The sequence below is a fragment of the Equus przewalskii genome, chromosome 2 (genome assembly GCF_037783145.1).
Source record: "Equus przewalskii isolate Varuska chromosome 2, EquPr2, whole genome shotgun sequence".
Classification (NCBI taxonomy): Eukaryota; Metazoa; Chordata; class Mammalia; order Perissodactyla; family Equidae; genus Equus; species Equus przewalskii.
The window spans coordinates 24,293,360-24,320,120 of record NC_091832.1 but is presented as its reverse complement, the minus strand read 5'-3'; the positions used below and the strand labels follow the sequence as shown (position 1 = coordinate 24,320,120).

The following is a 26,761-nucleotide window of genomic DNA, read 5'->3' as shown; positions in this document are numbered from 1 at the left end:
GTGACCCTGGCCACGGCGCGCTGACCTCACAGAACCCGTTCCTCCGGCCCAGGAACTCCCCGCCGCCCCCCGCCGCCCCGGCACTTAGCGCGGCCGCGAGCCGGGAGCTGGAGGGCTCTGGCCATGGCGCCTTGACACTGGGTCCCGCAGACCCCAGCTTCCCGATGGGGGCGCAGGAGGCGACAGGAGCGTCCACCAAAAGGAGCCCGGCATCCCGGGCCGCGCAGACACCTGACTGCGCCCCCGTCCCCCAAGGGCTGCAACTCTCTGCTTGGTGTCGGGGTGGGGGCGGTGCGGTGACTTAACCCGTTTTGGGTTTGGTGGTGGTGGTTTGAGGGTAGGTAGGGGCACTGCCCATTTTGGCCAAGGGTCACACAGCATTTACATCACAATTGGGCCGGAGTTTTAAAATGTCTGGCCCTCTCCCTTCCCACCACCCGCGGCTGCTGTGTCCAGACGGAGAATGTTCTAGCGCTGGGGGCAGCTGCGGATGAAGTCCTTGGGGGGGAAAAGGAGCGGGCCAAGGGCAATGGTGGAGTAGAGCTGCCTCCTGGAGGCAGCATGAGCTGAGAGGGTGATAGCAAGGAGGCGCTAGACAGCATGGAGGACTTTCTGCTCTCCAATGGGTACCAGCTGGGCCAGACCATTGGGGAAGGGACCTACTCAAAAGTCAAAGAAGCATTTTCCAAAAAACACCAAAGAAAAGTGGCAATTAAAATTATAGACAAGATGGGAGGGCCAGAAGGTGAGCTGGGGCCCATTTGGAGGAAGGGGGGCTGGCTGAGGTGGGAGGGTGCTTCCTCCAGTCAGAAGGCTCATTCCCTCCTCCCCTTTAGTCTGGAACCAGGGAAAGCCAGAGAGATTGTGGCCCTGGGAGAGGTGAGTGGGGAACAGAGGATGCTGGGAGTCCAGGAACATCACACCCTCCAAAACCCAAGATTAAAGTGGCAGGAAATGGAGGGTCCTCAGAGACAGAACTCAAGCCTGCCAGGCCTTCCTATTCCAGGAGGGGAAAAGACAGAGGCCGCGGCCAGGGCTAGGAGGGGGCAGGAGCTGGTGCCAAGGCAGGTAGAGATGGGAAAGACAGGGCTCATGGAAAGAACTGTGGGTCAGGAAGCAGGGGTGGGAGGAGCTCGCTCACCACATGGTAGGTAAATCAGGCCTCATAACTGAGATTCAATGGCTTTGTCTAAAAATTCCCAAAGCACTTCGATATCCATGGTCTCAAAGGCTGCTCACAACAGTCCCTGAAGTTGGCAGGGACTAGTTCCTTTGAATAATGTATTAATACAAAAATAACAGAGGTGAACATTCTCTGAAATGTCCAAGCAGCTAGACATGGAAGACTGTCAAAGGGAACCAAGGCACAAGACCTGGATAGGATTGGCACACCGAAGTTGGAAGGTAGGAGACAGGAGTAAGGAGTTAGGCCCCTCCAGACTTGATACCCCATCTCTTTTTCCATTGTTTCCTCAGAATTTATCCAGAGATTCCTGCCTCGGGAGCTCCAGATCGTCCGTACCCTGGACCACAAGAACATCGTCCAGGTGTATGAGATGCTGGAGTCGGCCGATGGGAAAATCTACCTGGTGATGGAACTGGCTGAGGGAGGGGATGTCTTTGACTGCGTGCTGAATGGGGGGCCACTGCCTGAGAGCCGGGCCAAGGCCCTCTTCCGTCAGATGGTCGAGGCCATCCGCTACTGCCATGGCTGTGGCGTGGCCCACCGGGACCTCAAGTGCGAGAACGCCTTGTTGCAGGGCTTCAACCTGAAGCTGACTGACTTTGGCTTTGCCAAGGTGTTACCCAAGTCACGCCGGGAACTGAGCCAAACCTTCTGCGGCAGCACAGCCTATGCCGCCCCCGAGGTACTGCAGGGTATTCCCCATGATAGCAAGAAGGGTGACGTCTGGAGCATGGGCGTGGTCCTGTATGTCATGCTCTGTGCCAGCCTACCTTTTGACGACACAGACATCCCCAAGATGCTGTGGCAGCAGCAGAAGGGGGTGTCGTTCCCGACTCATCTGGGCATCTCTGCTGAATGCCAGGACCTACTCAAGCGGCTCCTGGAACCAGACATGACTCTCCGGCCTTCCATCGAAGAAGTTAGTTGGCATCCATGGCTAGCAAGTACTTGATAAAAACAATGGCAAGTCCTCCCCAATAAAGCAGGGGGAGAAAGCAAACCCAAAACCTGCTTCTAAAATGGTGATATATATTTTACGCTTTAAGTTTACTTATCCTAAAACTTACCTACACCCCTCCCCAGCCTTACTTCTCTTTCCCTTTAAAGATCTTCATGGAACCAGAGGGCCTCATTCAGACTTCCCTTTTATTACAGCTGACAAGTGATTTTCATACAGGTGTTTAACTAAAGTTAATTAAAAATAGACCCCAGAATCATACACACACGTGGGGAGGAGAGGAGGAGAGGAGAAAAATGACCAACAGCAATTGGAACCACTGTTGTTGCAACTTCCTTTCCAAATAAAAGCAGAAGTGTTGGGAATGCAGAAATGGTCTCTTGACTCCTTATCTTGGTGAGAGGCCTGTTGGAGGCCCTGTCCCTTCCTCATCCCAAAGGCCAAGCTGAGTCTGGGATAAAGACAAGGGACTTCCTCAGGACCCAGGCTAGCCCCCAACCGCCCCTCCCCCAGGCTCCAAGCGGGAAGCCACTCTGCACACGGTGTGCACCCTGCCTGCCTCCAGGGCAGCTGCCGTGGGGGACAAGAACAGACCCCCAGACACCTTCCGGCTTCTGTTGAATCTCTTTAATGCTGTTAACGGCAAGTCTGGAAAAGGTTCAGGACAAAGTTCTTTGCTCTTTCTTTTTTAATTACAAAACTAACAGCTGTTAGAATCTTTTTTTTTTTTTTTCCTTTTTTCTTTTCCCGGCTACAAAATACTCTGGGGAGATGCATTATAATTTAAAATATATAATATTGCACAAACAACCAAAAGGTTAATTAAACTAAAGAATTACAAAGAGAAAAACCCCATCCCGTCAAAAAAAGATTCAGCATTCTCTCCATCCCACCCCCTCACTGAAGGTTTGAAGTGGAGGTGACCACCACTCTTTTGGCGTCCCTGCCCACCATCCCTTTCAATCATGGGTGAACACACCAGATTATGTACAAGAGTCACCAGAGCAGCATCGTGAAGCACCAGGGTCTCCAGGGATTCCTGCAGCCCCTCATTCCCCAAGAGAGGTGCAGCTTTACCAGAGTGGAGGGTGAGAGCCACACAGACTGGATCTGTCTTCAGGAAGAAGAGCTTTTGCAGAAGCCTGAGGAGAGTCTCGAGAAGTCCGCCCCCAGCGTACCCCTTCAAGCCGCAGAAGGGCTGAGGCGGGGAAGTTGGGCTTACCAGAGTTGTAAGTACTCAGCTTTGATCACTGCTCTGTACCGCTGGTAGCTGGCTTGTGTCCTAAGCTACAGGGGAGTCGAGGTGGGTAGCTGGTTGGACAAGGTATCCCGCCAGGCAACGCAGAGAAGGGCCTGAAGTGGCCCCCTCCCTTCTTGGGGAGGGGGAGAAATGCAAGAGCAGACTCTTGCAGGTGGCACAGCTGGGCTAAGGACTTGGGTGGAGGAAGAAGCCCTGGGAAAGGCGTTGGGGACGTAACAGCCTGGGCCAGATGAAAGGAAGGAGGTGGGAACTCAGGGTTTGGTCTCTAGATTCTGAACCACAAGGAACCTTTCCAGGAATGGACAATGCCTGGGAGGGGAAGATTCCCAAGAGAGGCAAATTTCCCAGAGACAAGTGCCTCTTATTCGCTGGGTAAGAACCAAAATGTGCTCGCCATCCCTGTCTAGCCAAGGGCAGGTGGCATGGCCTTCCTTGTCTGCTTATGGGTAGACAGTGTGGGTTGTTTCAGCTTCCCCCAAGAGACTGGTGGTTTAGCTTCCGTCTACACAGGCAGAAGGGCTAGAGCTATCCCTTGGGACTTCCCAGCAAGAGTCCCCAGGAACAGTGGGTGTTCAGTAGAGATGCGTAGGCTCTTCCGGTGAGGGGGGTAGGTTTCCTCCCCCTTAGGTCATCCTATAGTTGGCACAAGTCAGAGTTTCTGGTTTGGATTTAGTGAGCCCCTTCTCAGATAGGAACAGAGGCCCAAAGGGCCAGCAAGGAGCAACCCAGATTCTGTGCCCAGAGCTCTGGTTGACAGAGGCCATTTGGGGGGACATTCTCAGTCAGTGTCTTCCAGGGCTGGGCTGAGACAAGCAAGGGAGATGGGAGTTGCTGTGGTGGGGGAGCTGCTTGCTCTGGCTCCCCTCATTCCCAGTCCTCCCACTCTACATCTTCCAGCTGCAAATGGGAGGGGATAATGGAGAGCACAAACACACATTTACTCCTCTGAGTCCAGCCCAGACCCAAACTCCCCTTGTTGCCTCCATTTCCAGAGAGCTCTCCCAACCCCTCTTAGCACTGTGGACATACCCTGCCCCCTATGAGAGTGAACCTCTAGTCTTAAAGAATGTGTCTGCCTAAGGGGTGGTCTGCTGCTCCGATCACGGCAGACTCAAAGGAAATGCTTCCACCAACCAACACTGGATGCTACAAGGGGATGCCTTACTACAGGAACCAAGTCAGTCAATCCCTTCAGGAGAACCTGTCTCCTGCTGAGCAGGCAAGAACATGGTTCTGAGGCAGAGGACTTGAGAGCAGCGCAGTGATCAGAAGCAAGTGTGGCACTGAATTGCAGGTGCTCACAGCATCTTCACTAAGGGCTCCAGCACCATAACCCCCAGGGTCTCCCCAGGGAACTTCCTCTTGGCCTGCTGTCAGCTGATCCCTGATATCAAGGGTTATAGAATAACTCTTTGGGTATACTGTATGTCAGGTTTTCAAGAGGGCCACAAAGACAAAAAAGCCATCATGTCCCTATGGTATGATACGATGCTATGGGCCTTCTCTGCCCTGGGTATCATGAGGTCACAGGTGCAAAATACTCTTGCATAGGTCTCCAGTTCCCCTCAGGCTTGTTTCCCAGTACGAAAAACGAGGCCCTTCCTGTCTCTCTTATCTGTTCACCTCTTTATAGCAGGTTCATGAGCTACATGATGGAAGGAATCATGGGGCTCTTGTGTGACAGTGGAGGTAACCCTGATTTGATTCAGATGTCTGGGCTGAAGCCTCAGTCCTGTCACTTATTAGCTGTGAGAGTGTGTTTTCCAGTCTCTCATTCAAAATGACCCATTCTTGATTCTGAGAGGTAGTGAAGAAGAAGAGTCAGAAGGCCTCTGAGCTTACAACTAGACTGGGTTCTGTGGTGGTTTCAGTAACACCTATCAGTGCTCCGAGCCCCAGGCACTATGCCTGACGTGTCTACATGCACTGTCTATCACAGCTTAGAATGAGCAATGTCATGTTTTAGATGGTGAAACAGAAGCTCAGGTTAAGTGACTTGCCCTAGATCACATGTCTTTTGTCTCCAAGGCCAGGAATCTGCTCAGATCACACAGCTGAGGACCATGAGTCAGAAGATCTGGGGAAGGGTGTGGTGTCTACATTTTTTAGTAGTTCCTCAGGTGATTTTGACACGGAGCTAATGTCAAGAACTCTCCCATCCATCCACCCTGCAACTGAGGGGAAGCAGAGCCTGCTGATGACAACTGTTCAGGGCCTGAGTGGGAAGCCCCAGCTCCCTTCTGCAGCCTGCCACCTTAGACAGGAGCAGAGATGCACTCGGATGGGACACTGGGCTTGGTGGAGAGAGTCCTAAGACCCTGGGATCACTGGGCTTGCTTCCCTGTGGCCACCAGGCCCGCTCACCTCACCGGAGGCGTCCACTTTGGAAAGTGCCATCTGCACTTCTTCTTCAGTCATGTCCAAGTCGAAGTCCTTCTCCCAGTCCTCGCTGATGTCCGTGCTTGAGCCTGGAACCATGATCCACAGTGTGAAAGGCACGAAGGGGTATGTAAAGAGGTTGTAGCTGGGGAGGATGACACTTTTTTTTTTGGTGAGGCAGATTGGCCCTGAGCTAACATCTGTTGCCAATCTTCCTCTATTTTGTATGTGGGACACCGCCACAGCATAGCTTGATGAGAGGTATGTAGGTCCGTGCCTGGGATCCAAACCTGCGAACCCCAGACTGCCAAGGCATGAACTTAACCACTGTGCCACTGGGCAGGCCCTGAGATAACACTCTTTAAAAGGGCCTGACAAATACACATCAAAAGTCTTTACATTATGCTTTCACTCTGGCTCAACAATCCCACTTTTAAGAATCCATTCTAAGGAAAAGTCCTGGCTTCAGTGAAAAATTCAGCCAAAAGGATGTTCACTATAGTGCTGCTATAGTGATGAAAACTTAAAAAACCACCTGAAAGTCCACTGATAGGGAATTACAAAAATAACTAACTGGTGTAGTCAGATGATGGAACATTATGTGGCTTTTAAAGGTTAGGCTGTAGAACATCTATGTATGTGACAAAATAGTCTTAAACTATTAAATGAGAAAAAGCAAGTTACTGAATAGTGGAGGAGCACTTCGGCCCAGAGGCTCCCTGGGAGCCACAGACATCTTCTAGAAGGAATAAACAATGGACCTCTTCCTCCTCACTCATCCCATTCTACCTACAGTGATCTTGCTACTCCTGAAACACACCAGGCACATCCCCACCTTAGGGTCTTTGCACGGGCTGTCCCCTGTACCTGGAACTCTCTTCCTCAGATATCCACAGGCCACCTTCCTCACTTCCTTCACGCCTTTGCTCAAATCTCACCACGTAAATGTGGCCTACCCTGACCATCCTATTTTAAATTGCAACCCCTCCCCCTCACTCTGCTCTAGCTGTTCTTTTTTCCATTGTAGTTATCGCTTTCTAGCATATTACATAATCAGGTTTAATATACTTACTGTCTAATAATAGAGGAGCTAGAATGTGAGCTCCCCAGGGGCAGGGATTTTTGTTCAGTTTTCTTATGTATTCCAAGTGACTAGAACACGCAGTTTGTACTCAGTAAATATTCATGGCCCCTTTCTCTAAACCAGGATGGCAAACTATGGCCTGTGGACCAAATCCGGCCTACTGCCTGTTTTTGGAAATAAAATTTTGGAACACAGCCATGGCCATTTTTCTGCAGATTGTCTGTAGCTGCTTTCATGCTACAACAGCAGAGCTGAGTAGTTGGGACAGAGACTGTATGCTCCAAAAAGCCTAAAATATCTGTGATCTGGCCCTCTAGAGAAAATGTTCACCAGTCCCTGCTCAAGGTGATTCTGAGGCCTGCTAAAGTTTGACAACCCCCTCTCTAGGGCAAAATGTACATGTGAAAGTTATTACTAAGAAGAAAACTACAAAAATAGTTCCTTTTAAAAAAAGTTTACGCAGTATGATTCCATTTTAAAAATATGCTCACAGATGCATGCACACACAAAGGAAAGATGAGCAAAATACTAACAATAGTTATCTCTAGGTGATGAGGTCACAGGGTAATTTTTCTTGGTGTTTTTTTCCTAAAATGAACACATATTACTTTGTAATCATTTTTTTTTTTTTTTTGCTCAGGAAGAGATGCCCTGAGCTAACATCTGTGCCAATCTTCCTCCACTTTATACGTGGGTTGCCATCACAGCATGGCTGACAAGTGGTGTAGGTCCATGTCCGGGATCCAAACCTGCGAACCTGGGCCACTGAAGCAGAGCGCACAAACTTGACCACTACACCATGGGGCCGGTCCTGTAATCCTTTTTCAAAGCACTTTTAAAAAGAGTAGGCCCCTGATCCCCAGTGGCATGACCTGTAACCACCTCCTTGTTTCTTCTTGTCCAGCTTGCTCCTCACCAGGGCCCAGGCTCTAAGATCTACCCCCAAGCTCCGGCCCTATGTTCCTTATAGGGGGTCTTGCACTATTCTCTCTTCCTAGCCACCTAGCTGGCCACAAGCAGTGTGGTAAGAGCATGTCTCTGGAGCCAAGCCAACCTGGGTAGAACCGCTACTCTTTTTTCTATTGTGTAGTCTTGGGCAGGTTACTCTGGGCTTCAGTCTATGGGAGGAGCTTATTAGAATGCAGGTTCCTGCTTCCCCAATCCCCTCATTCAGATTCAGCAGGTCTAGGTGGTGGCCCAGAACTCTGCGTTATAAACAGTACCTGGGTGATTCTGTGTAGCTGGCCTGCAGTTTGAGAGACACACAATGTTAAGATTAGAGGTATCAATGTCAAGTGCCTGTAATATATATACATAGTGGACATTTAATAAATGGAGCAGTTAAAGGCCTCATCTCAGAGTTAAGCATTTTGCACATTGTCCCACAGCTAGTCAGGGGCAGACCTGAAACCAAGACCCAGTTCTTCTGACTCCACATCTAAATCTCCCTGTGCCTTCAGGACACTTGGGTGGCATGCACCTGGCCATCAGTGCAGGCTTCCTGTGGGTTAGAAGCCAGACTCCTGGCTGATTCCTCACTTCAGAGCTGTGGCCATGGCCATGACAGCTTCCCCTAACCTCAGGTTGCCCTCTAGGGATTTTAAGCTCACGTCTTTAGGCTTAAACACTAGAACAGACCCTTTCGGGGTAGAAAACAGAGTATCAGCTAACATTTTTGGAGCATTTCACATCCACTCTCTGGGGTGGGTATTAAAAGTCCCAATTTACTGATGAGGAAATAAAGGTTTCAAGTGGCAGAGATGTGAATCTGGGCTTTCTCCGCTGTCTGCCTCCTCCCACCATCTTGTCACAAAACGAGTGTATTAAGATCTCCATTATACTGTGCACGTGGCAGAGAACTGACCTACACAACAATTTAAGACTTCATGATGGAGTTTTACTGTTTTTCTTTCTAAAGAAAGGAGGGTTTTTAGGTGATTACTAACCTCACACTGCTGTCACTCACAGCTCATTTTCTGTTTAATTGGATCTCTCCTTCCCCAGAGAAGATATGGAGGCATAAGCCACTCCCAGTCAGTCAGTGGTGAAGTGGGGCCTTAAGCTCAGGGCTCCTTCCAGGCCACAGGCCATAGGCTCGTGCCAATCACCCCTCCCCACTCCCTGCTGAGGGAACCAGAGCAAGGTAAGTCCAGTCCCTTAGATCAGATGGACCTAGGGACAAAATGCAGGTGGGAAGCAGCTCTACATTGACACGGACCCTGGGACCTGGGAAACCCTGTGGCTAGGCCACCCCAAGAGACTCTGCTGTACCCAGAGACCAAGCCTCCCCCTGTCATCCTAGGATGTGGACATAAGAAGAAAAAGGAGTCACTCTATCCCCAAGCCTCCATTCTTCCTTTTAGGATTTATTCCCTCTACTCAGTTCCCATTTCCCTCCCTAGTCCCAAACCCTGGCTTCCCCCTGCCTAAGTGACTACAGCTACTTCTGGCAGATCTTCTGCATTGAATCCCCAGCCCCTCCTCTTGCATACCTGCCAGTAGCAGAGTGGTTAAGAGCTTATGCTGCATCTCCCCATAATCTCTTCATCCAGTCTCCACCCACCATTCATGTTTTTGGATCATGCTCTCTAGTAGCCCAATTCCAAATGGAACTTATAATTCTATAATTCCCTCCAACAGTTTCACTGTCATTTCCTCCCTTACCCAGCTCAGAGTCCATGAGTCATCATTCTGATCACTTCTTGCATATACTTGGACTCTCTTCTTTTCTTCCACTGATTCCACCTGGCTAAACTTGAACCCTGGTTAAATCCAACTCCCCACCTGCTCTGTGCCTGCGACTGAGCAGCTGAATGTGGCAGGACAACAGCACAACAGCGCTGACTGGTCTCAAGATCCATGACCACTTCTTCAAACGGGCCCTTAGGCAACCCCATACCACCTGTCGGGTCCATCACATACTCTTCCGCTCTCCTAAGGGACCATTTCATACTTTTCTAAATACTCATTGGGTGAGTCAGTTTCCTACCATAAAAAAATGGGGAAAATCACATAGATTTCATAGGGCTTTTGTAAGGATTGAGTGATATGCATATCAGGTGCTTAGCACAGAGCTATATAGATATAAAGTGCTCAAGAGAATGGTACTTCTTATCATCATCATTTCTCCAAAGCGGGGCTCTACTCAAATCCCTTCCCTGATTGAGGATCTATCATGAAACAATTATGCTCAATATATAGAGGAGTCAATGGAGGCTTAGAGAAGATCGGTAACTTTTCCGAAGTTACATGGCTTATGAACAAAGTTGAGATTTGAACCCAGAAGTGACCAAACTCCAGAGCCTGAGCCCTTCACCTCCATGCTCTGCTGCTTATGGCACCAAGTCCACCCTTCTGAATCCAGCTGAAGACTTTAAGTTCTTAAGTTCTATTTCTGAGCCAACCCGTCCACCCTTCTTATTCTTCCCTCTCCTGGGAGACAGTACAGAAAAGTGGGCTTTGGTCCTCCCCCCTTGAATGTGCCCCATGCCCTCTGCTATCTGGACTTTGTAGGCCTCCTCAGCCTGAACTATCACTTCCCCACATCTGCCCCAAACTTTCCAGCTCTCCTACACAACGCCTGTCTCCTCCAGCGGTGAAATACCCGCTGATGCCCAGAGATCCCTTCTTTCTCTGAACAACTCTGTACCAGGCCTGTCTCATACTGCTTCATGCTTCATCATAAAGACTGCAGCTTTTGCCCCTCCCTCCTCAGTGTCTCATAAAGAGTAGGTAGGAGCTCAATGGATGACCTCACTGAATCAGAGTCAGAAGGAAAGCACTGTGTTGGAAACTGGAAACCCTGCAGTTTCCATCAGGGAGCAGGGCAGAGGTGGGGTGGGGCCTGATTCCCACCCACTGCAGCAAACCAGTCCCTCACTGCACCAGCAGGCCAGGGCTCACCAGCTGGGCAAGCTTTGTGGCTAACTGGTACCAAGTGTTAGCAAAGACAGGATACGTGTGTGTGAGGGGTTGAGGGTGACATTTGGCTATCTCTGGAGGGGTATTCTGAATGTGGCAAAAAAGCTGACACCAGAGCTATCATTGTCCTTTAATTCCAGGAGTTAGAGAGGTTTCCCTTTGACATAAAGTCAAAGAATCTCCAGTCTAAAATTTCATTGTACAGATCGGAAACTAAAGCTCTATTACTTAAGCTGGGTCACAGCAAGTTCATGAGTGTTCACTTTATTCTTCTCTAAACTGTACACATTTTGTTTATGTATTTCATAATAATAATTAATGAAGGCTTAGGGAAGCTAAATGACTTTCCTGAGATCACCTAGGGAAGAAGACCCTTCACATCAATCAATATCAGGGATTCCCAACCCAGGATAAGGTTGAATTGTCCAAAAGGATAGAAATTGGCAGTGTGGTAGTTAAGAGCATGGGCTTCGAGTCAGACAGAACGGGGTCTGAATCTAGGCCTGCTACTTCCTGGCTGTGTGAATTTGAGCAAGTTATTTAACATTTCTGAGCCTCACTTTCTTCATCTGTAAAATGAGGACAGTAATACCGACCTCACTGGGTTGTGAGATGTGAGAAATTAAATGCAATATAGCATACTTAGTTAAGGACCTCATGTAAACCTTATTTTGTTGAATTTAAGACCCCAACAATTGTAAGATGCATCCTTATTTCAGAGAATATGTGCATCTTAGAATTGATGAAATATAGTAATAAATACTCAATATACAGCAACTGTTAGCATCACCACCAGTATCACAAATGAAGGCTACCAGCTCAAGGGACAAGGAGACAATTGCGCCTTGTGACGTGGCAACGCTCACCTGCCCTACCCCCACACACTCCCCGGCTTTGGCCTCGACTTACCTTTCTTTCCATTGTTGGAGGGTGTAGACTTCCCACTGTCCGAGTTCAGCTCAAAAACCCGTAAGTCTGTGAGTACCTCCTCCCTCAGAGTCTCTACTCTGGCTGGAGGGCGGGGCTCTGGGCCGGTGGGGCGGCTAGCAGGAGTGTGGGGTTTGGACTGAGCTAGGGGTGGGGGTCCAGTCTCGCCCACATCCACGGCCAGGCCCTGTTCCTCCAAAGATGCCTCTAGCAGCTTTTGGGACAGGTCCTTGGGCAGCACTGGTGCCTCAGGTGCAGTGGCAGGTTTGGCAATCTGTGTCACGAGGGAGATGCTCTCACTGCTCTCCGATGGAGTCACTTCTGTTGGAGGCTCAGCTGGGGTCACCAGATTATTTTCACAAGGACTCCGGGGGCCAGGTCCTCCTTCAAGGGATGTGGAAGTTTTGGCCACAGGGACCTTTGCCTCTTTTGGAGATGTGGGTGAAATGCCCACAAGCTCCTCTGTAAAGACAGAAAGGCAGGGAAAGAGGGCAGTGTACCTGGTCAGCCCCAAGACAACCCTGGAGCTCTCTGAAGACAAACCTCAGGTTCCTGCCCAAGTTTAGTCTGATCCAGACTAAAGGGTGCCAGTTTCCCCACCCCCACCCCATCATGGTTCTTCTGCAGATACTCCCTGTTGGTTAAAGTCTCTCCTACCTGTGGGGCCTAGCACACGTCTGGTGGGCATTAGGCTTGTAGCAACACAGCTCAAGATGGTTCAGGTCAGGCTCTGCTACATTCTAGGTGTATGATCTTGGGGAAGGTACTTAACTTTTCTTTAACTCACCTGCTTCAATTTGTAATGAGGGATAATGGAGTTGTGGTAAGGACTATACATGTAAAGCTTTTCGTACAGGTTGGGCATATAATACAAGAATTTAATAACTGTGTTAATATTCTATCATGCAGGCTCCAACACACAGTCCTAAGCTGAGGCAGAACAGCTGAGGATCCCGGTAGGGGATGCTCAGCTCCCTCCCTACGCCAGTGGTTCTCAAACCTGGCTAAGCATTAACATTACGAGGGTAGCTTGTTAAAAATACAAGTTCGGCCACATCCCCAAAGTCTTATTGGGAAGTAGGGGAAGGGAATCTGGCATTTCAATAAGCGTCCTGGGTGAGTGTGAAGTAGCTGGTCCATGGGCTGGTAGGGAAATCTGCTGCAACTGACACATGTGATTTCTGTACCTAAACCTGGGATTCCACCAGCCTTGGGAAACATCTCATTGTTAGCTCAGCCCATCCTCAGCATGCACAAACACTGTCCTCATTCCCTACTCTTCCCTGGGGTGCCTAGTCTCGCCAGGCTCAGAGAGAGTGGCCCAGATAGTTCCCCCACAAGCAGGACCTGTTACTTGCCCATCACCTCTCAATACCTCTTACCTTCCTCCTCCTCCCAGCCAGGCTCTTCAGAGATGCTCTGTTCTGCCCGCTGCTTCAGGGCATCCCTCCGGGCCTGCTCCTAAGTGTAGGGGAGCAGAGGCCAGGAGTAGTCAAGGCACCCTCTTCCAAGACCCTTGTCCTGACCCCAGAACTTGTAGTACTCTGTGCCCCTTCTTTCCTCAACAAAATCCAGCCTTACTTACTTCCCCCAGGGCTGAGTGGAGTACCTCCGTGGGCTAGGCCAGCATACCTGCTCTAGTTGATGGACTTTATAGAAATATCGATGCCAGAATTCTGAATGGGAAACAGCTGCAGGGACCTGGAGGGAGGGGACAGCGGAGATGAGACTTTGGGAGTGGTTGTACGGGGTCTGCGTCCCCAGCCTTATCAGCCTGCTCCCAGCTGCTCTGGATTTCAGATGTGGTAAGTGGCCAAGCAGTGATTTTCGGAGCACTTCCATCCCCCTAAACCCACCTTCCTGGCCCAGCTTGGCCAAGGAAGGAGAAAAGAACTCCCAACAGGCTTTGCTGGCCCTTCTACTTCTGCCATGACTGCCAGAAGCCTGGGGAATCAGCACCCCCCCAAGTGGATTCTTGGCTCAGGACCTGGCTGGTCTGGCTCTACAGGGTCCCTCACTGCTCTCTAGGACCAGCTGACGACTAAGTGACTCTGGACATGTCCCTCCCACTTCCCGACACCTCAAGGCAGGAGCTGGCTGAGGTCCTGCCAGCTGAGCCCTCACCATCTTGGTGTAGAGGGCCCGGATGGAGGGGCTGCCTACAAGGAGCTCTGAGATCTCCCCCTTCTTCTCCTCCAAGCAGAACTGGGAAAGCCAGGCATCAAACAGTTCCGGGGGCCCTGCAGAGGGACAGACATCGATGGTCAGTTCCCTGGGTCCAGGGAAAGAACTGGGCCTACAGAAAACACACCTAATCCTGGACATGGACAATAAGGAAAGCTTAAGGTTTTTTTCAAAACCATTTGGCCTAAGGTGGGAGGTCAGGCAGGGTGAAGGGGTGGGTCGGCCTCACTGATACCAGGGAACAGCATGTAAGTGATCTCCAGAAGGCGCTGCAGTCTCCATTCTTTCTTGTGCCTGCCTGCTTTTCAGCCCACTGCACCTGGCTTCTGAATGCCCTCCTCTCTGAAACAGCTGTTCACAGGCCATCAGTGACACCATGTTGCCAGATCTGATGGCTACTTCTCTGTCCTCTGTCATGTAACCATTCTCCAGTTTCTGACCCTTGGGAGCCACTGCCGAGCTCTGAAGCCATCTTCTCTCCTGGCTTCTCACTCTTTTGTGATTTTCCTCCCACTTCCCTAGTTGTTCCATCTGAGTCTTCAATGGGGTCCTCTTTTTGCTTTCCTTTACTTCTCTCTTCTCATTCTCTGTTTTCTCCCAGGATAACTTCCACTAAACCACGAGTCTCAACCTCTCCGTCCCACTGACGATTCCTCAGTCTTTCTTTGCAGTTCAGGCTCCCTTTCTGGGCTCTAGATCCAGAGGTCCAGGTGTCCCCTGGACACGTCCACCTGCACAGGTGCTGGAAACCCAATGTGTGCCCATTTTCTTCTCTCCCCAACCTGTCCCACCCAGTTATCCACTGGAAACCTGGGGGCCATCCTAGACTCCTCCTTTATCCAATCACTCTGGATTCCACTTCCTCAGTGTCTCTTCCATGCACACCTTTCTCGTCATTCCACCCGCCACTTCCTAGGTGTTGGCCTTACCTCTGACACGCAGATTCCTATCAAGCCTCCTAACTGGTCTTCTTGTCTTCTGTCTCTCCCTCTCTATTTCACCCTTCACAACCATGCCAGAGGCTCTTTCAATAGTTCTCTATGGGAAGGCTTTTTAAGCTGGGGTCCAAAGATGGGCTGCAAAGGGTCAAAGAATTCCCATACTGCACATAAAACTTTTTGGAGAAAGGGCTCGTCATTTTTAAAGGCCTTTGTGACTAAAAAAACTGTTAACCACTACTTTGAGCCTTTTAGGACACAATTCAAACTGCTTAATCTGGCTCCCACCGGCAGCTCTCACTGCCTTCAGCCCCCACACGCACCCTTCAATGCAGCCTTCTCAAGTGCCAGGTGTTCCCTGTCCCCTCTGGACCTTCAAATGCCCTGCTGCCATGCTTGAACACCATTCCCCTACTTCTAAAAGTAGAACGAGTTTACTTCTAATTCATCTTTAAAACCTCAATTCAAGTGTCCCAGCCTAGGTTTCCCAGGCTGGGGGCTCTCTCTCTGGGTTCCCACTGCTCCCATCTTTCTGTGGAAGCAGTCGCTCCATCTCTACTAGCTTTGCTTTATTCACTGTTTCCTGTTTCTCTCTCCTAATAGCAGGTTCTTGGAGGTTTGGACCAGGTTGAGGGTTTGACTAATTTCTGATCTCCAGTTCCCAGACCAGGGCTTGATGCATGGGAGACACATAGCAAACAGGTGCTGAAGGGAAGGGAGGCAGGGCAACAGGGCTGAGAGGGAGCCCGAGCTGAGGCTGAGGGGTGGGGATGGAGCAAAGCCTCTGCAGACGGGGATGAAGACAGTCCGGGTTCAGGGAGCAAAAGGGACCATCAAGCTATCCCACCAGATGTAAGGTACACACTAGCCCCACTTTGGTCCCTCTACACGGGGTACCTGGCCACTGCTGCCAGAGACAAACAGGGTGCAAAGCCCAGACCCCCTTGGTCTCCCTGCCCTATAGTCCACCCCCTCACTGCTACCCCCTCACCATCTGGTTCATTGCAGTAGGTTGCTGGGTCTGACTGCAGGCTGTAGAGGCGAGCCTATAAGAAATAGAGAAGGGAACAGAAATTCTGGGGTGCTGGGCATAGAAAGCACCCCCTGTCTGCCAGAGTACCCAATCAACCACAACCGAGCTTCTCTCCTGTTGGCTACCACAGCCACAGAGCAGTTGCCAATTAACACTGTGGCTAGGGAGTAGAGCACTGGGCTAGGAGTCCAAAACTGCAGCTCCCAGAAAAATGGTCTTTCACCCAGTATTCCATCTCTGGGAACTGTGTAAGCAGGCTAAAAAATTAAATGTATAAAATGCTTTTGAATTATGTGAAATGTGAAACATGTTAGTGTAAGGATATTAATAAAGCCAAAATTTATGGTCAAATTTTGAAATAATGTAACTCCCCCAAATTAAAACCATTCATCAAGAATTTCTTAATTTCAGGACCCACAACTAAAAATATACAACTATGTACCAGGGGGCTTTGGGGGGAAAAAGGAAAAATAAAATCTTTAAAAAAAAAAAATTTCTTAATTTCATACTCAATCTGCCAAGTGAACTGTAAGCTGTGTTCCCATTAGGGCCACAGGAGGCAAACTTCAGCCGATAAACAGAAAGGCCCACCTTTCCGCCTCAGCATTACGTGAAGTAGCGGCGGGTGTCTGCATCAGGACTTCAGCAAGTGGTTGTGGTGACTGACTGTTATAATTTAAAATTCTATAATTTAAAAATGTTCACAATTCCACTCAAATGTTCATTAAATGGTAGTGCTAACACTAGTGCTGAAAAACAGGCTTGAAAAATCAGTACACTTAGAATGGAAATTCAGTATGGTAAAATGCTACGAAGAAGGCCCAACTGTGAATTTAGGAGAAAACACTCCATGAAATACGAGAAGTAACGATGGGAAAATAAAACGCGGTAGAAATATACTACCATTGTTGTTGATTTCAGTGCTTTGAAGACATTCTCCCTCCACACATTTATTTTTATTGGAAATTAGTCTTAAATAACCCAAATGTGGAGAAGATCATGCCGGTAAGATGCTCCCTGCAGCATTCCCTATTATGGTTAAAAGCTGAAAGGAAGCCAAATGTGCGACCCTAGGGAAATGACTGAATAAATTATGCTGTATTCACTTGTAAGAATCTAAAGACATTAAAAAGCGTGATGCCTAGGAAAGATGGTAATAGTTTATGGCTAAATTTTTTTTAAAGCAGGTACAAACTCCCATGTATAAAGTGCCTTTTTTGTTAAAAAGAAAAAACCCAAACTCTCTCTACCAATGTTTGCAAACAAAAAGAAATGGAAGGTTATACACCAAGAAATCAGTGGTTCTCTTTGAGTGATGGGATTATGAGCCTAGAAATACTTATCTTCCTGCTTATTGGTATTCTCCAATTGAGTTATGTACCTATATTTACTTTTTAGCCTGAACATGTCTTGCTTTTGTGAGTACAGGTTAGAAGCTAGAGCCCAGTGCTGTTAAGCATGTAGTGAATTGCTGGTGCATACCTTGGTGCCATCATAGGGCTCAGCTGTGCCAGACGGCGTGCCCATCAGGGTGATGACATCGCAGTCGATGGTTTTGTCCGGTGAGGGAGCAAAGGCATCGGAGATCACCCCTAGGAAGTCAGACAACCCCTTCTTCATTTTCTCTGTTGCTCCTGAGGAGCCTTCAGTCTGCAGAGAGAAGCCAGCAGAGGAAGCAAGCAGCCCAGAAGCGGGCTGCAATCTAGGGGTGTGGGGGATGGATGGGTGAAGTACCATCAGAGGCAAAAATGTACTGTGCTTGTGGGGACCAGAGAAGTGCTCACGACCTCTCACCCCATCTCTCGGGCCAGAGAAGGCGAGGGAGGCAGCCAGGGTCCCCATCCCCAAGATGGGGTGCAGAACAGGGCCGAAGCAGGCCTGTGTGTCAGAGCAGAGCTCCCTAACTCGCTGTTGCATCAAAATTTCAAGGCCAGTCAGGTTGATCGAAAATTGACAGGAGAGGATCCATGTCATAGACATTCAGTGAGGAAGAGGACCTATGGGTAGAATGATGGGAAAGGTACTGGCTTTGGAGTCAAACTTGGATTTGAATGCCAACTCTTCTACTTGTTGGTTATGAGACCTAAACCTTGAGTCTCAGTCTCCTTATCTGTAAAATGTGGATAAATCTACTTCCTTCAGAGGGCTGCTGTGAAGATTAAAAGAGATAAGGCATGTACAATGCCTGGTATGTAGCAAACATTTAATAAACAGCAGTATTATATTATTATAATTCCACCATCATCGCTCAGGAAGTAGAGTATTTTGTACAAAACACTGGAGAAATATGGGCAGGATGAGAAAAGCTGGCCCTGCCTAGAGGCAAACCTGGGACCAGCTGAGGGCCAATGTATGGACCCCCTAGAAGGGGCAAGTGGGACATCAAGCTTGAGCCACACTGGTCAGAATGCCCTCAAGCAAGCTGGGATGGGATGCTGAGAGACAGGGCTAGGTTCTAAAAACCTCATGGAAAACTGTAATATTTACTCCTGATTAGGCTGCCCAGGCATTTTAAACCTAGAACCTGTCATATCGCCTGGCACATGTTGGCACAGGTATATAATCATATTTGTTGAATGAAAAAAAGGAACAAACAAATGAAAGAGACAAGTGGTGTCTGTGCTACTGGCTGGACTTAAGCAGTTCAGCAGGATTGCTATTTGTCATTCATACTCATCAGCAGCTGTCGTTAGCAGGCAGACAGCATTTAATACGAAGATTCAACCAAAGAAGCTTGGCTAAAAAAACTCCAAAACATGTCTTTTATATCACGACCTCTAATCACAAGGCAATTGATTTAGCTGGTGATCAAATGAAGAAACTGCAATCTGTTCCCATTCTAAAGCAGAAGCTGTAATACACAATCAGTAAACTGCACTTCATCGGAAACTGGAGACCTCCAGGGCTATCTCTGACCACACACAATTTTCACTCTCCACACTGACTTTAGAATCGAACTCCTCTCTCACGAGCAGATTCCATTATCCAGCTCTGATTAATAAAAACAGGGCCATAACAATCTAAGTTGACACAACCTTTCTGGAGGGTAGTTTTGCAATAGATATTAAAAGGCCTAAAACTGCACTCACCCTATCATCCCTCTCAATATTTTATTATTAAGAAAAAAAATTAAGGGCGAAGATTTAGTAATCAGAATGTTCACTGTAGTTCTGTTTACAATACTGGAAAAAAACAAAATAGGAAACTAGGAACTGGTTAAATCCACATAACAGAATACCATGCTATTTACGATGCTGGAGAACGAGGTTGGCAATGATTAAGTCAAAAAGTAGGTTACAAAGTAGGTATTCAGTTGATTCCAGTTTTGAAAAAGAAAGTGTACATATGGGATATACTCTCCAAACATTAACAGTAGTTATCTGTGGGAGATGGAATTACGGGTGTCTCTAGGTCTGTCTTTCTTTCTTTTACTTATCTGTACTTTCTAAACTGTCTACATTGAATGACTTTGCTAATAGGAAAACATCTGCTAAAACAATATAGAAGTGGGAAAGCTCATTATTACTAAATATATGTAGTTTGTTTGCTTGACAAACACAATTCTTTCAAAACGGGAGCCTATGGGGAAAACAATCACCTAACTGAAGAATGGTTGGGAGCACCCCCCACGGTTCCAGGGCAGGTCAGGTTGCGAGGGACAGTCACTTGGAGGGTGTGGGAGTACTCACAGCTAGCTTCTCCTTGACCACACTGGCCGTAGCTGCAATGGTGCAGGCCGTGTCATGCTGCACGACCTGGGTAAATTCTGTCAGGTCCCGCTTCATGAACTCCAAGGCTTCGGAGGACTACGGGAAGACAGAGGGATGACAGCGCCAGCTGGCTCCACCACCCTTTGTTCCCATTCCCTGTGCTTCTTCAGTACCAGACAGACACATGGAAAACTCAAGTGACAGAAGCCTCGGCTCAGAAGACAGGGCTTACTTGTCTCCATTCTACAACCTGGGGTTACCTGACAGCAGAGAGCACAGAACTTCCTGCCGCAGAAGCACAGGGACTGAGTCTCAGCCCAGACACTAGGGACAAGCTATGTGGCCATGAGTAGCTCTGGTGAAGGCCCTGGCTTTCTTCTACACAATGAGGGAGGTGGACTAGCTCAGCGGTTCTCAAGAGCAGACTGGGGAAGAGGGCACATACAGTCTGAAAATAAAGCAGGCTTTGATACATTGCTTTGATATGCTTTAAGTCATGATACTGGTTTCAAACTTCAAATAACATGAAAAAAACGTGTGATTTTTTATCTAAAGAAAGCACTTCTATTTTTACTTTTTTTGCTTCAAGGAAATTCCGTTGAAATATGAGGCAGTATATGAAATTATTTGTCTCAAGGTTTTAATGAACATGTTACATCAGTAACAGCAATAGTTTAGAATGCTTTTATGAGTAATTCTTCAGAATTGAATACCAGTAAAAAGGTATGTGATTTTGACATTCCACAAAGGGGGTGTTAAGACAAATACTGGACCGGATTCTCTGAGGGCTTCCTGGTTCCATCATTCCAGGGTTCTATTCATCCACAGAGCTCCTCTGGACAGAACCGATATTTGCTTCTTTTGGACCAATCTCTTCTCACTCTGCACTCAGACCAAGATTGAGAGAGCAGGCCCTCAGCTCTTGTCTAAGTCTGGCCCTATCTTCACCCACTCTAGGACACCTTCCTGGACTATGTCTCTGTTCACCCCTGCAAGCCCTCTCATTTTACAAAGGGATAATCACCTGCATTTTTTTAAAACATGTTTTTGGGTTTTCTGGTGGTTTTCTTCTTTGGGGAAGGGCCTGCCTAGTTTTTATCAGCCTGGGAAGTCTCTGAATGGGACAGTCTCATCAATCAGCCAGAGGCTTCTCTCGGGGTGGGACTCATGCCTCCATTTCAGACTCAGGACTCCTTAACTGGGCTGGAGGGGTCATTTATTAATTTGCTTTCTCCATCCACACTGCCATCACCTTAGTTCAGGCCAAGCTACTCTTTCCTCTGGACTCCTCCAAGGTTGCATCAGATACCTCTACTACGTTCTCCTCTTGACACCAGTGTAAGCTTTGTAAGTCAGGGCAGACCATGTTAGCCCTGCTTTACACTCTTCTGTGGTTATACAGTATCCTATGAGCAAGCATAAAATCTGTACCAGGCACTTACAGGGCCTATGTAATTTCACGTCTGGCAGTGTCTCATCCCCTAACACTGCACCCCTCGCTGAGCTCCAGCTGGCCTTTCTCAAGTTCCTCAAATGCTCTAGCATCTTCCCAACCGAAGGTTGTCTTTATACATCATTTCTTCTCCTTGACGTACAGTTCAAACTCTTCCAAACAAACAAGCGAGCAAACACAATGAATGAACCCTTTCATCTCGCTAACTCCTGTTCTGCCTTCGGATCTACACTTAACTGTCACTTCCCTGGAGAAGCTTCCCTGATGTCACCAACAGGCTCCCTTGCTTCATGTTCTCAGGGCACCTGCGCGTTCTCCCTTAACATTTACCATACTTCGGACTCACGATTACCCGTTCTATGTCTATCCTCCTGGACGATCTGTGAGTTCCATGAACACAGAGCCCATGTGTTTGTTCACTGACGCTTTCCCAGTGTCTGACAGAGCACCTGGCATAAAGTAGGTGCTCAGAAAATGTTTGCTTGTTAAATTTACATGTACCAGGGCAATTTTAATTACATACCATTTGCATGATTATTTGATGAATGGTTGTCTCCCTCACTAGACTGTGAGCTCTGGGGGGACAAATATGAACAGCCATGGTGCTTGCCCTCAAGAAAGTCACAGTCTACTGGGGAAAATGCTCACATAATAGCGCTGATGTTCAAGGGCAGAGTGGGGACCAGTGTATTATGGGGAGGACAGAAAGACTTGGTGAGGGGGGGCCTGGACTGCATTCTAAAGAATGAGCAGGAGTCAGCTAAGGAAGCTGGGCATGATGAGGCATGGGGTTTACCGAGGCCTACAAGCATTTCAGTCCTATGGAATATAAAAGGTGAGGCACAAGTGCTGGAGGATAAAGCTGGAGAGGTTGCAGAGGGTGGCTCCACAACCATGAGGAGCCACCAACGGCCTGAAGAAGGTGGGGCATGATGAGATTTGCATTTCTGATAGGTCACTCCAGTGACTGCCATGGAGGATGGAGTGACAAGAATGACAAGATTAGAAGTGGGAGGAAGACTGGTCCAGAGGCTCTTGCAATAGCACAGGAAAGAAAACAAAATGTGAATAAGGGTAGTGCTGATAAGGATGAAAGGAAGGCGCTGGTTCAAGAAAGATTAGGCAAAAAAGGTGGATGTGAGTAGATGTGAGTCAGAGGGCAAGAAAAGAGTCAAGGAAGAGCCACTGGCTACTAAAACAGGTGACTGGGCAGATGCAGTGCTGCCAGCTGAGAGAAAATGCTGAAGGGGCAGTGGGTTGAGAGAAAAGATGACAAGAACCTTGGTCACGCTGAATCTGTGGTAACTGTGGGATATCCGGGACAGTTGTCCAGCAGGAGCTATTCTCAAAGACTAAAGCTCAGAGAAAAGGATTAAGTCATCCTAACATAAAAGTGGAGAAGGTCCTCCAGGAAGTTTGCAAAGTGAACAGAGCGGTGGGCTGAAGGCAAGGCCCCTCAAATGTTACCCTTAAGGGGCAGAAAGAGGAAGAGGAACTCATGAAACAGTCAGGGAAGGAGAAGTACATGGAGAACTGAGAGAGACTCATGTCACAGAAACCAAGGGAGTAGAGTTTCAAGAAAGAGGGAGTGATCACTAGTGTCAAATGCAGCCGAAAGGTCCAGGAAGATAAGGGCTGAGAACCACCCACTGGATCTGGCAAGTGGTAGGTGAAGCTGACTGTGCATAGAGATAAGTTTAGATGTGGTGGCTTCAGGGATGGGGAAGAAGAGAGATCATGCTGTTGACTTCAAATTTTAAAAAGCAGGAGGTGAATTTGTCTCCTGGAAGTAAAATAGGAAGTGGCCGAATAGGGGACTGGAGGGAAAAGTTAGGGTTGGGGAGTTTCTGAAGGCAAGGGGAAGAGAAGCAAATTAGAGACAAAAAGCTTGTTGGGGGATGCTTAGGCCCAGACAAGGCTGGGCAAGCTGTAGTGGGGCCAAAGAGCAATGTGACTTTCTCCACCAGTGTCTGTGAACAAACACACACACACACACACACACACACACACACACACACACACTATAGGAGGGGGTAAGGAGCACAGGAAGGCAGACTCTAGCACCGTCTCAGAGCTGTAGTTTCTGGGGCACCGTATGCTAAGGGTGCAGGGGAATCGAAGGTGCTGGGAACTGTCTGGCCCAAACGGAGCCAGGATGGGAAGGGAAGGAGGCAAGGCCAGGAAAGCACTGAAAGACCAAGGAAAAAATGGAAAGAAAAGTGGACTGGTGGTGCTTATAAGGTTTCTCCATCATCTTCAGCACTTAATAAAAATAGCTAATGCTTATATACTACTTACTGTGTGCTAGGTATTGTTCTTGGTGCTTTACATATGTTATCATTTAATCCTCACAACGATACCATCAGGCAGGTGTTATTAGTATTCCCATTTTACAGACGAGGAACTGAGGCCTAGAGAGGTTATATAACAAGCCCAGATTCAGGTAAGAGTAAGAAGCTAAGAGAGGGAAATTAAGCCTTCTCTTTCTGAATGGGGAATTGTCAAAAGCAGAAACAACACCTGTACCCCTGCTTCACAATGGGAGTTCCCCCAAGAACAAAGATGGAAGGCTAACCAACTATCTATTTTTCATGAGTTATGGTAAATCCAACCTTGAGGGAAACACACAGCAGGCCCTCACACAACGCTTGCTGAATGAATGTCAGACTCTCCTTCTAGGAGATTGTTCAACAGGCAGCAAGCTACTGTGGAGTCTTTTCTATTAAACCTCAGTGTGAGATTCTCTCTCTTAGTCCTCATCAACCACATAAACAGCTCGGGACAGTCTCAGATTTGCTGGGCTGGAGCTGAGGCTGTTCAGGAGCATACAGATGGGAGGAGGAATAAAAACGCTCCCAGAATAGAGGACTGATTTAACTGAGGTCAGAAGCCTGGTGGCGTCCGCCCTGAAGCAGGACTCACCCCAGTTGCTTGAGGTAAACAGTAATTGACTTTTTTCCAGAATTCCGCTGGGCTGGTTTTCACAAACTAGCATGGAATGAAACAGGGACAGACAATGGCATTGTCCACTGGAAGAGCCAAGCCTCACTCATCCCACAGGGACTGCTGTCTCCCTCCTAGACTGTGAGCTTTGTGAGTCCCAGGATGGCATCTGTCTGGCTAATTTCTGTATCCTCAGGACCTGGCAGAGAGCGCTGGCTGTGACACACACTCTAATATTTGAATGACTATAGGAGTAAGTTTCTATTGCTAGAATTCTTTTTCTTCAAGGCCTAGGTCAAATGTTCTCTCTTCTACGAAGCTGTGTTCTTTCCTACGGATTCCTAAGAAAGGGTCGCTCCGGCCTTTAAAACAATCTTTATTTCACTGTGGCTAGTGTCACACCGGTCTGAGTCGGGGTCTGCCCTCCTGTAGACGGATAGGGGCGGCCTCATCCCTGAGGCCCGGCGCCCACACAGGTCGGGCGGGGCAGCTCACACCAGGCTGCAGTGAGGCGGCGCGGGGCCCTGCGGAGGAAGGGCGCCGGCCCGGCTTACCTTCTCCTTGACTGCCTGGTAGCTCTGCTGCAGCCAGCTCCGCCACCATCCCACGTCCTCCCTGTGGAAGACAGACACATCTGGCGGCTCTGCGGTGTGACTCCTGCCCGCGCAATGATCGGGTCTCAGTTTCCCCCTCTGATGTGGCCCGCGGGGCCGAGGTTTCCCAGACCGCTTCCCCACCCGCTCACACTGCGGCCCCACCCCGCCTTTTCAGCTCAGTCCACGCCCGCGCTGGCCCCCTGTGTCCCACGGGGACCCTGGCCCAACACCCCAACCCTTGGAGAATTCAGGCCTCAACGCCCGAGAGCTAGATGACGGGCTCACCCTTCCGCCATCTTGCCTGCATGACATCACCACTATTTACTGAACTTTGACTTCCGACACGGCACCTCCCCCTCAAGCACCGCCCCGGAGCGCTCGGCCCAATCCTGGCGCCGACACCGCCCTCAGCCCAATCCCCGCCCCGGTCCATCATTAGGCCCCGCCTCCCAGAGCTCGGTCCGGTCTTCCAGAGTTTGCCCTTAAGCTCCGCCCCTGAACGCTCTGTCCAATCCCTACTCAGTTCTGTCCTCAGGCCCACCCCCAAGCGTTAGCCCCACCCCCTCCAACCTCGAATCTTTATAGGTATCACCTGACATCCGATACGGTGGCCGCTGTGGGCCACGGTCGGCCCCGTGGTTGGGGCGGCGGCGAACAGGGAGCAGAGGGGAGGAGGGCAGGGAGCCGGGCAGGAGCTCGAACGTTTGGATCCCGGAGCGCAGGGATAGGACCGCCCCCCTTTGTGAAACCAGCGGCGTAGCCGCTGCTTGGGGTCCCCTTTGGCTAATTCAACAAGCGCAGACTGCGGGGCTCTGGGCCAGAGTTTGGAGGTGTATGGAGGAAAATTCAGAGATGTCTTCGACGCAGCCTTTGGAAGGGCTCTCAGGATACTGGGGAGACAGACACATTCAATTCCCTCAACTCTTGGCCGCCCAACTCAGAACAACGCGAGCTGGAAGCGGTCGGGAGAAATCCGGAGACAGCCTGGAGGAGGGAGACTGAATTGTGAGAGAGAGGGGGACTTTCCGGAAGAGGAGGCTTCCACTGGTTTTACTGCCTCAAATGCTACCCCCATACGTTGCACTGGATCCCATCGCCTCTTGTCTGTTTAAGAGCGTAGCTTTAGCGGTTCTCTCCGCACCCCCCCCCCCCATTCTGTCTTTCCTCTTTACAGGATTATTCCTGTCATCATACATGCTGTTATTTCTCTCATCTTAAAAAGCATGCAAACAAAAACCAACCCTCTCTTGATCCTACACCATTTCTCTACTCCCCTTTACAGCAAAACTCCTGAAAGAGTTGCCTGTACTCACTGTCTCAACTCCCCACTCCTCCCATTCTCTCTGGAACTCACTTCAGTCAAGGTTTTGTCTCTCCACAATCCTTTGAAATAACTTTTGTTAAGGTGCCAAGAACAATGGCCAGTTTTCAGTCCTTATCTTGCTTGAACCATCAGCGTCTGATTTGACTCCATCACTTTCCTCCCCCTCCACTTTCCTCGCTTGACTTCCAGGACACCATGTGCTGTGACTTTTCTTCTGCCTGGCATTTCCTTCTTAGTGTTCTTTGCTGTTTTCTCATCAACCTTTTGTTGCTGGAATGTCCCAGGCCTCAGCCTTGACCTCTTTTTCGATGTCTATAATCATTCCACTGATGATCTCATCAAGTCTCATGATTTTAAATGCCATCTATACACTGACTACTCTCAAATTTTCTATTCAACCCACACAACTTCTCTGAACATCAGGGTCATCATCTCTATTTGGATGTATAATAGGCATATTAAGTTTAACATGTCCCCGAACTCCTGATGTATCTACCTCAACTTCCCACAACCTTCCTCATAGCTGCAAATGGCAACCTCATCTTTCCAGTTGCTCAAGCCAAAATCCAGGAGACATCCTTGATTCCTCATTTGCTTTCACTCTCCAGAGCAAATCCAGTTGGTTGTACCTTTAAAACAAAACCAGAATACCAGAATCCAGTCTCTTCTCACCACCTCCACTGCTACTATGTAGTTCTAACCCACCGTCATCTCTCACTTGGATAAGTGCAAGAGCCTCTTAACTGGTATCTCTGTGTCTGCTCTTGCCTTCCTATAGTCTAGTCTTCATTCATCCTGAAAGTAATCTTTTAAAAAACATAAGATGGTGGGAATGTAAAATGGTGCAGCTGATGTGGAAAACAG

The 26,761-nt window shown here is 48.8% G+C and overlaps 2 protein-coding genes across 14 annotated transcripts; one reads left to right on the top strand and one right to left on the bottom strand.

Moving 5' to 3' along the window:
* Window positions 1-74: 74 nt before the first annotated feature.
* Window positions 75-2,517, top strand: TSSK3 (testis specific serine kinase 3). Its single transcript, XM_008521868.2, has 2 exons — window positions 75-745; window positions 1,477-2,517. Exons 1-2 carry the CDS (start codon window positions 601-603, stop codon window positions 2,136-2,138), a joined length of 807 nt encoding a protein of 268 aa, XP_008520090.1. The 5' UTR covers window positions 75-600; the 3' UTR covers window positions 2,139-2,517.
* Window positions 2,315-25,640, bottom strand: BSDC1 (BSD domain containing 1). 13 transcript variants are annotated; one of them, XM_008521870.2, is made up of 11 exons: window positions 24,859-24,935; window positions 24,532-24,592; window positions 19,561-19,677; window positions 17,354-17,521; window positions 15,830-15,884; window positions 13,841-13,956; window positions 13,349-13,417; window positions 13,099-13,177; window positions 11,699-12,178; window positions 5,770-5,873; window positions 2,315-2,595 (listed from the first exon to the last, which is right to left on the bottom strand). In XM_008521870.2, the coding sequence occupies exons 1-11, from the start codon at window positions 24,867-24,869 to the stop codon at window positions 2,533-2,535; spliced, it is 1,323 nt and encodes a 440-aa protein (XP_008520092.1). In that variant the 5' UTR covers window positions 24,870-24,935; the 3' UTR covers window positions 2,315-2,532. The 13 variants fall into 13 exon arrangements, with proteins under 13 accessions (XP_008520092.1, XP_070466494.1, XP_070466497.1 ...); XM_070610397.1 differs by lacking the exons at window positions 2,315-2,595; window positions 24,859-24,935 and adding exons at window positions 2,757-4,302; window positions 25,166-25,640; XM_008521871.2 differs by lacking the exon at window positions 2,315-2,595 and adding an exon at window positions 2,757-4,302 and having other exon boundaries at window positions 24,859-25,044.
* Window positions 25,641-26,761: the final 1,121 nt, after the last annotated feature.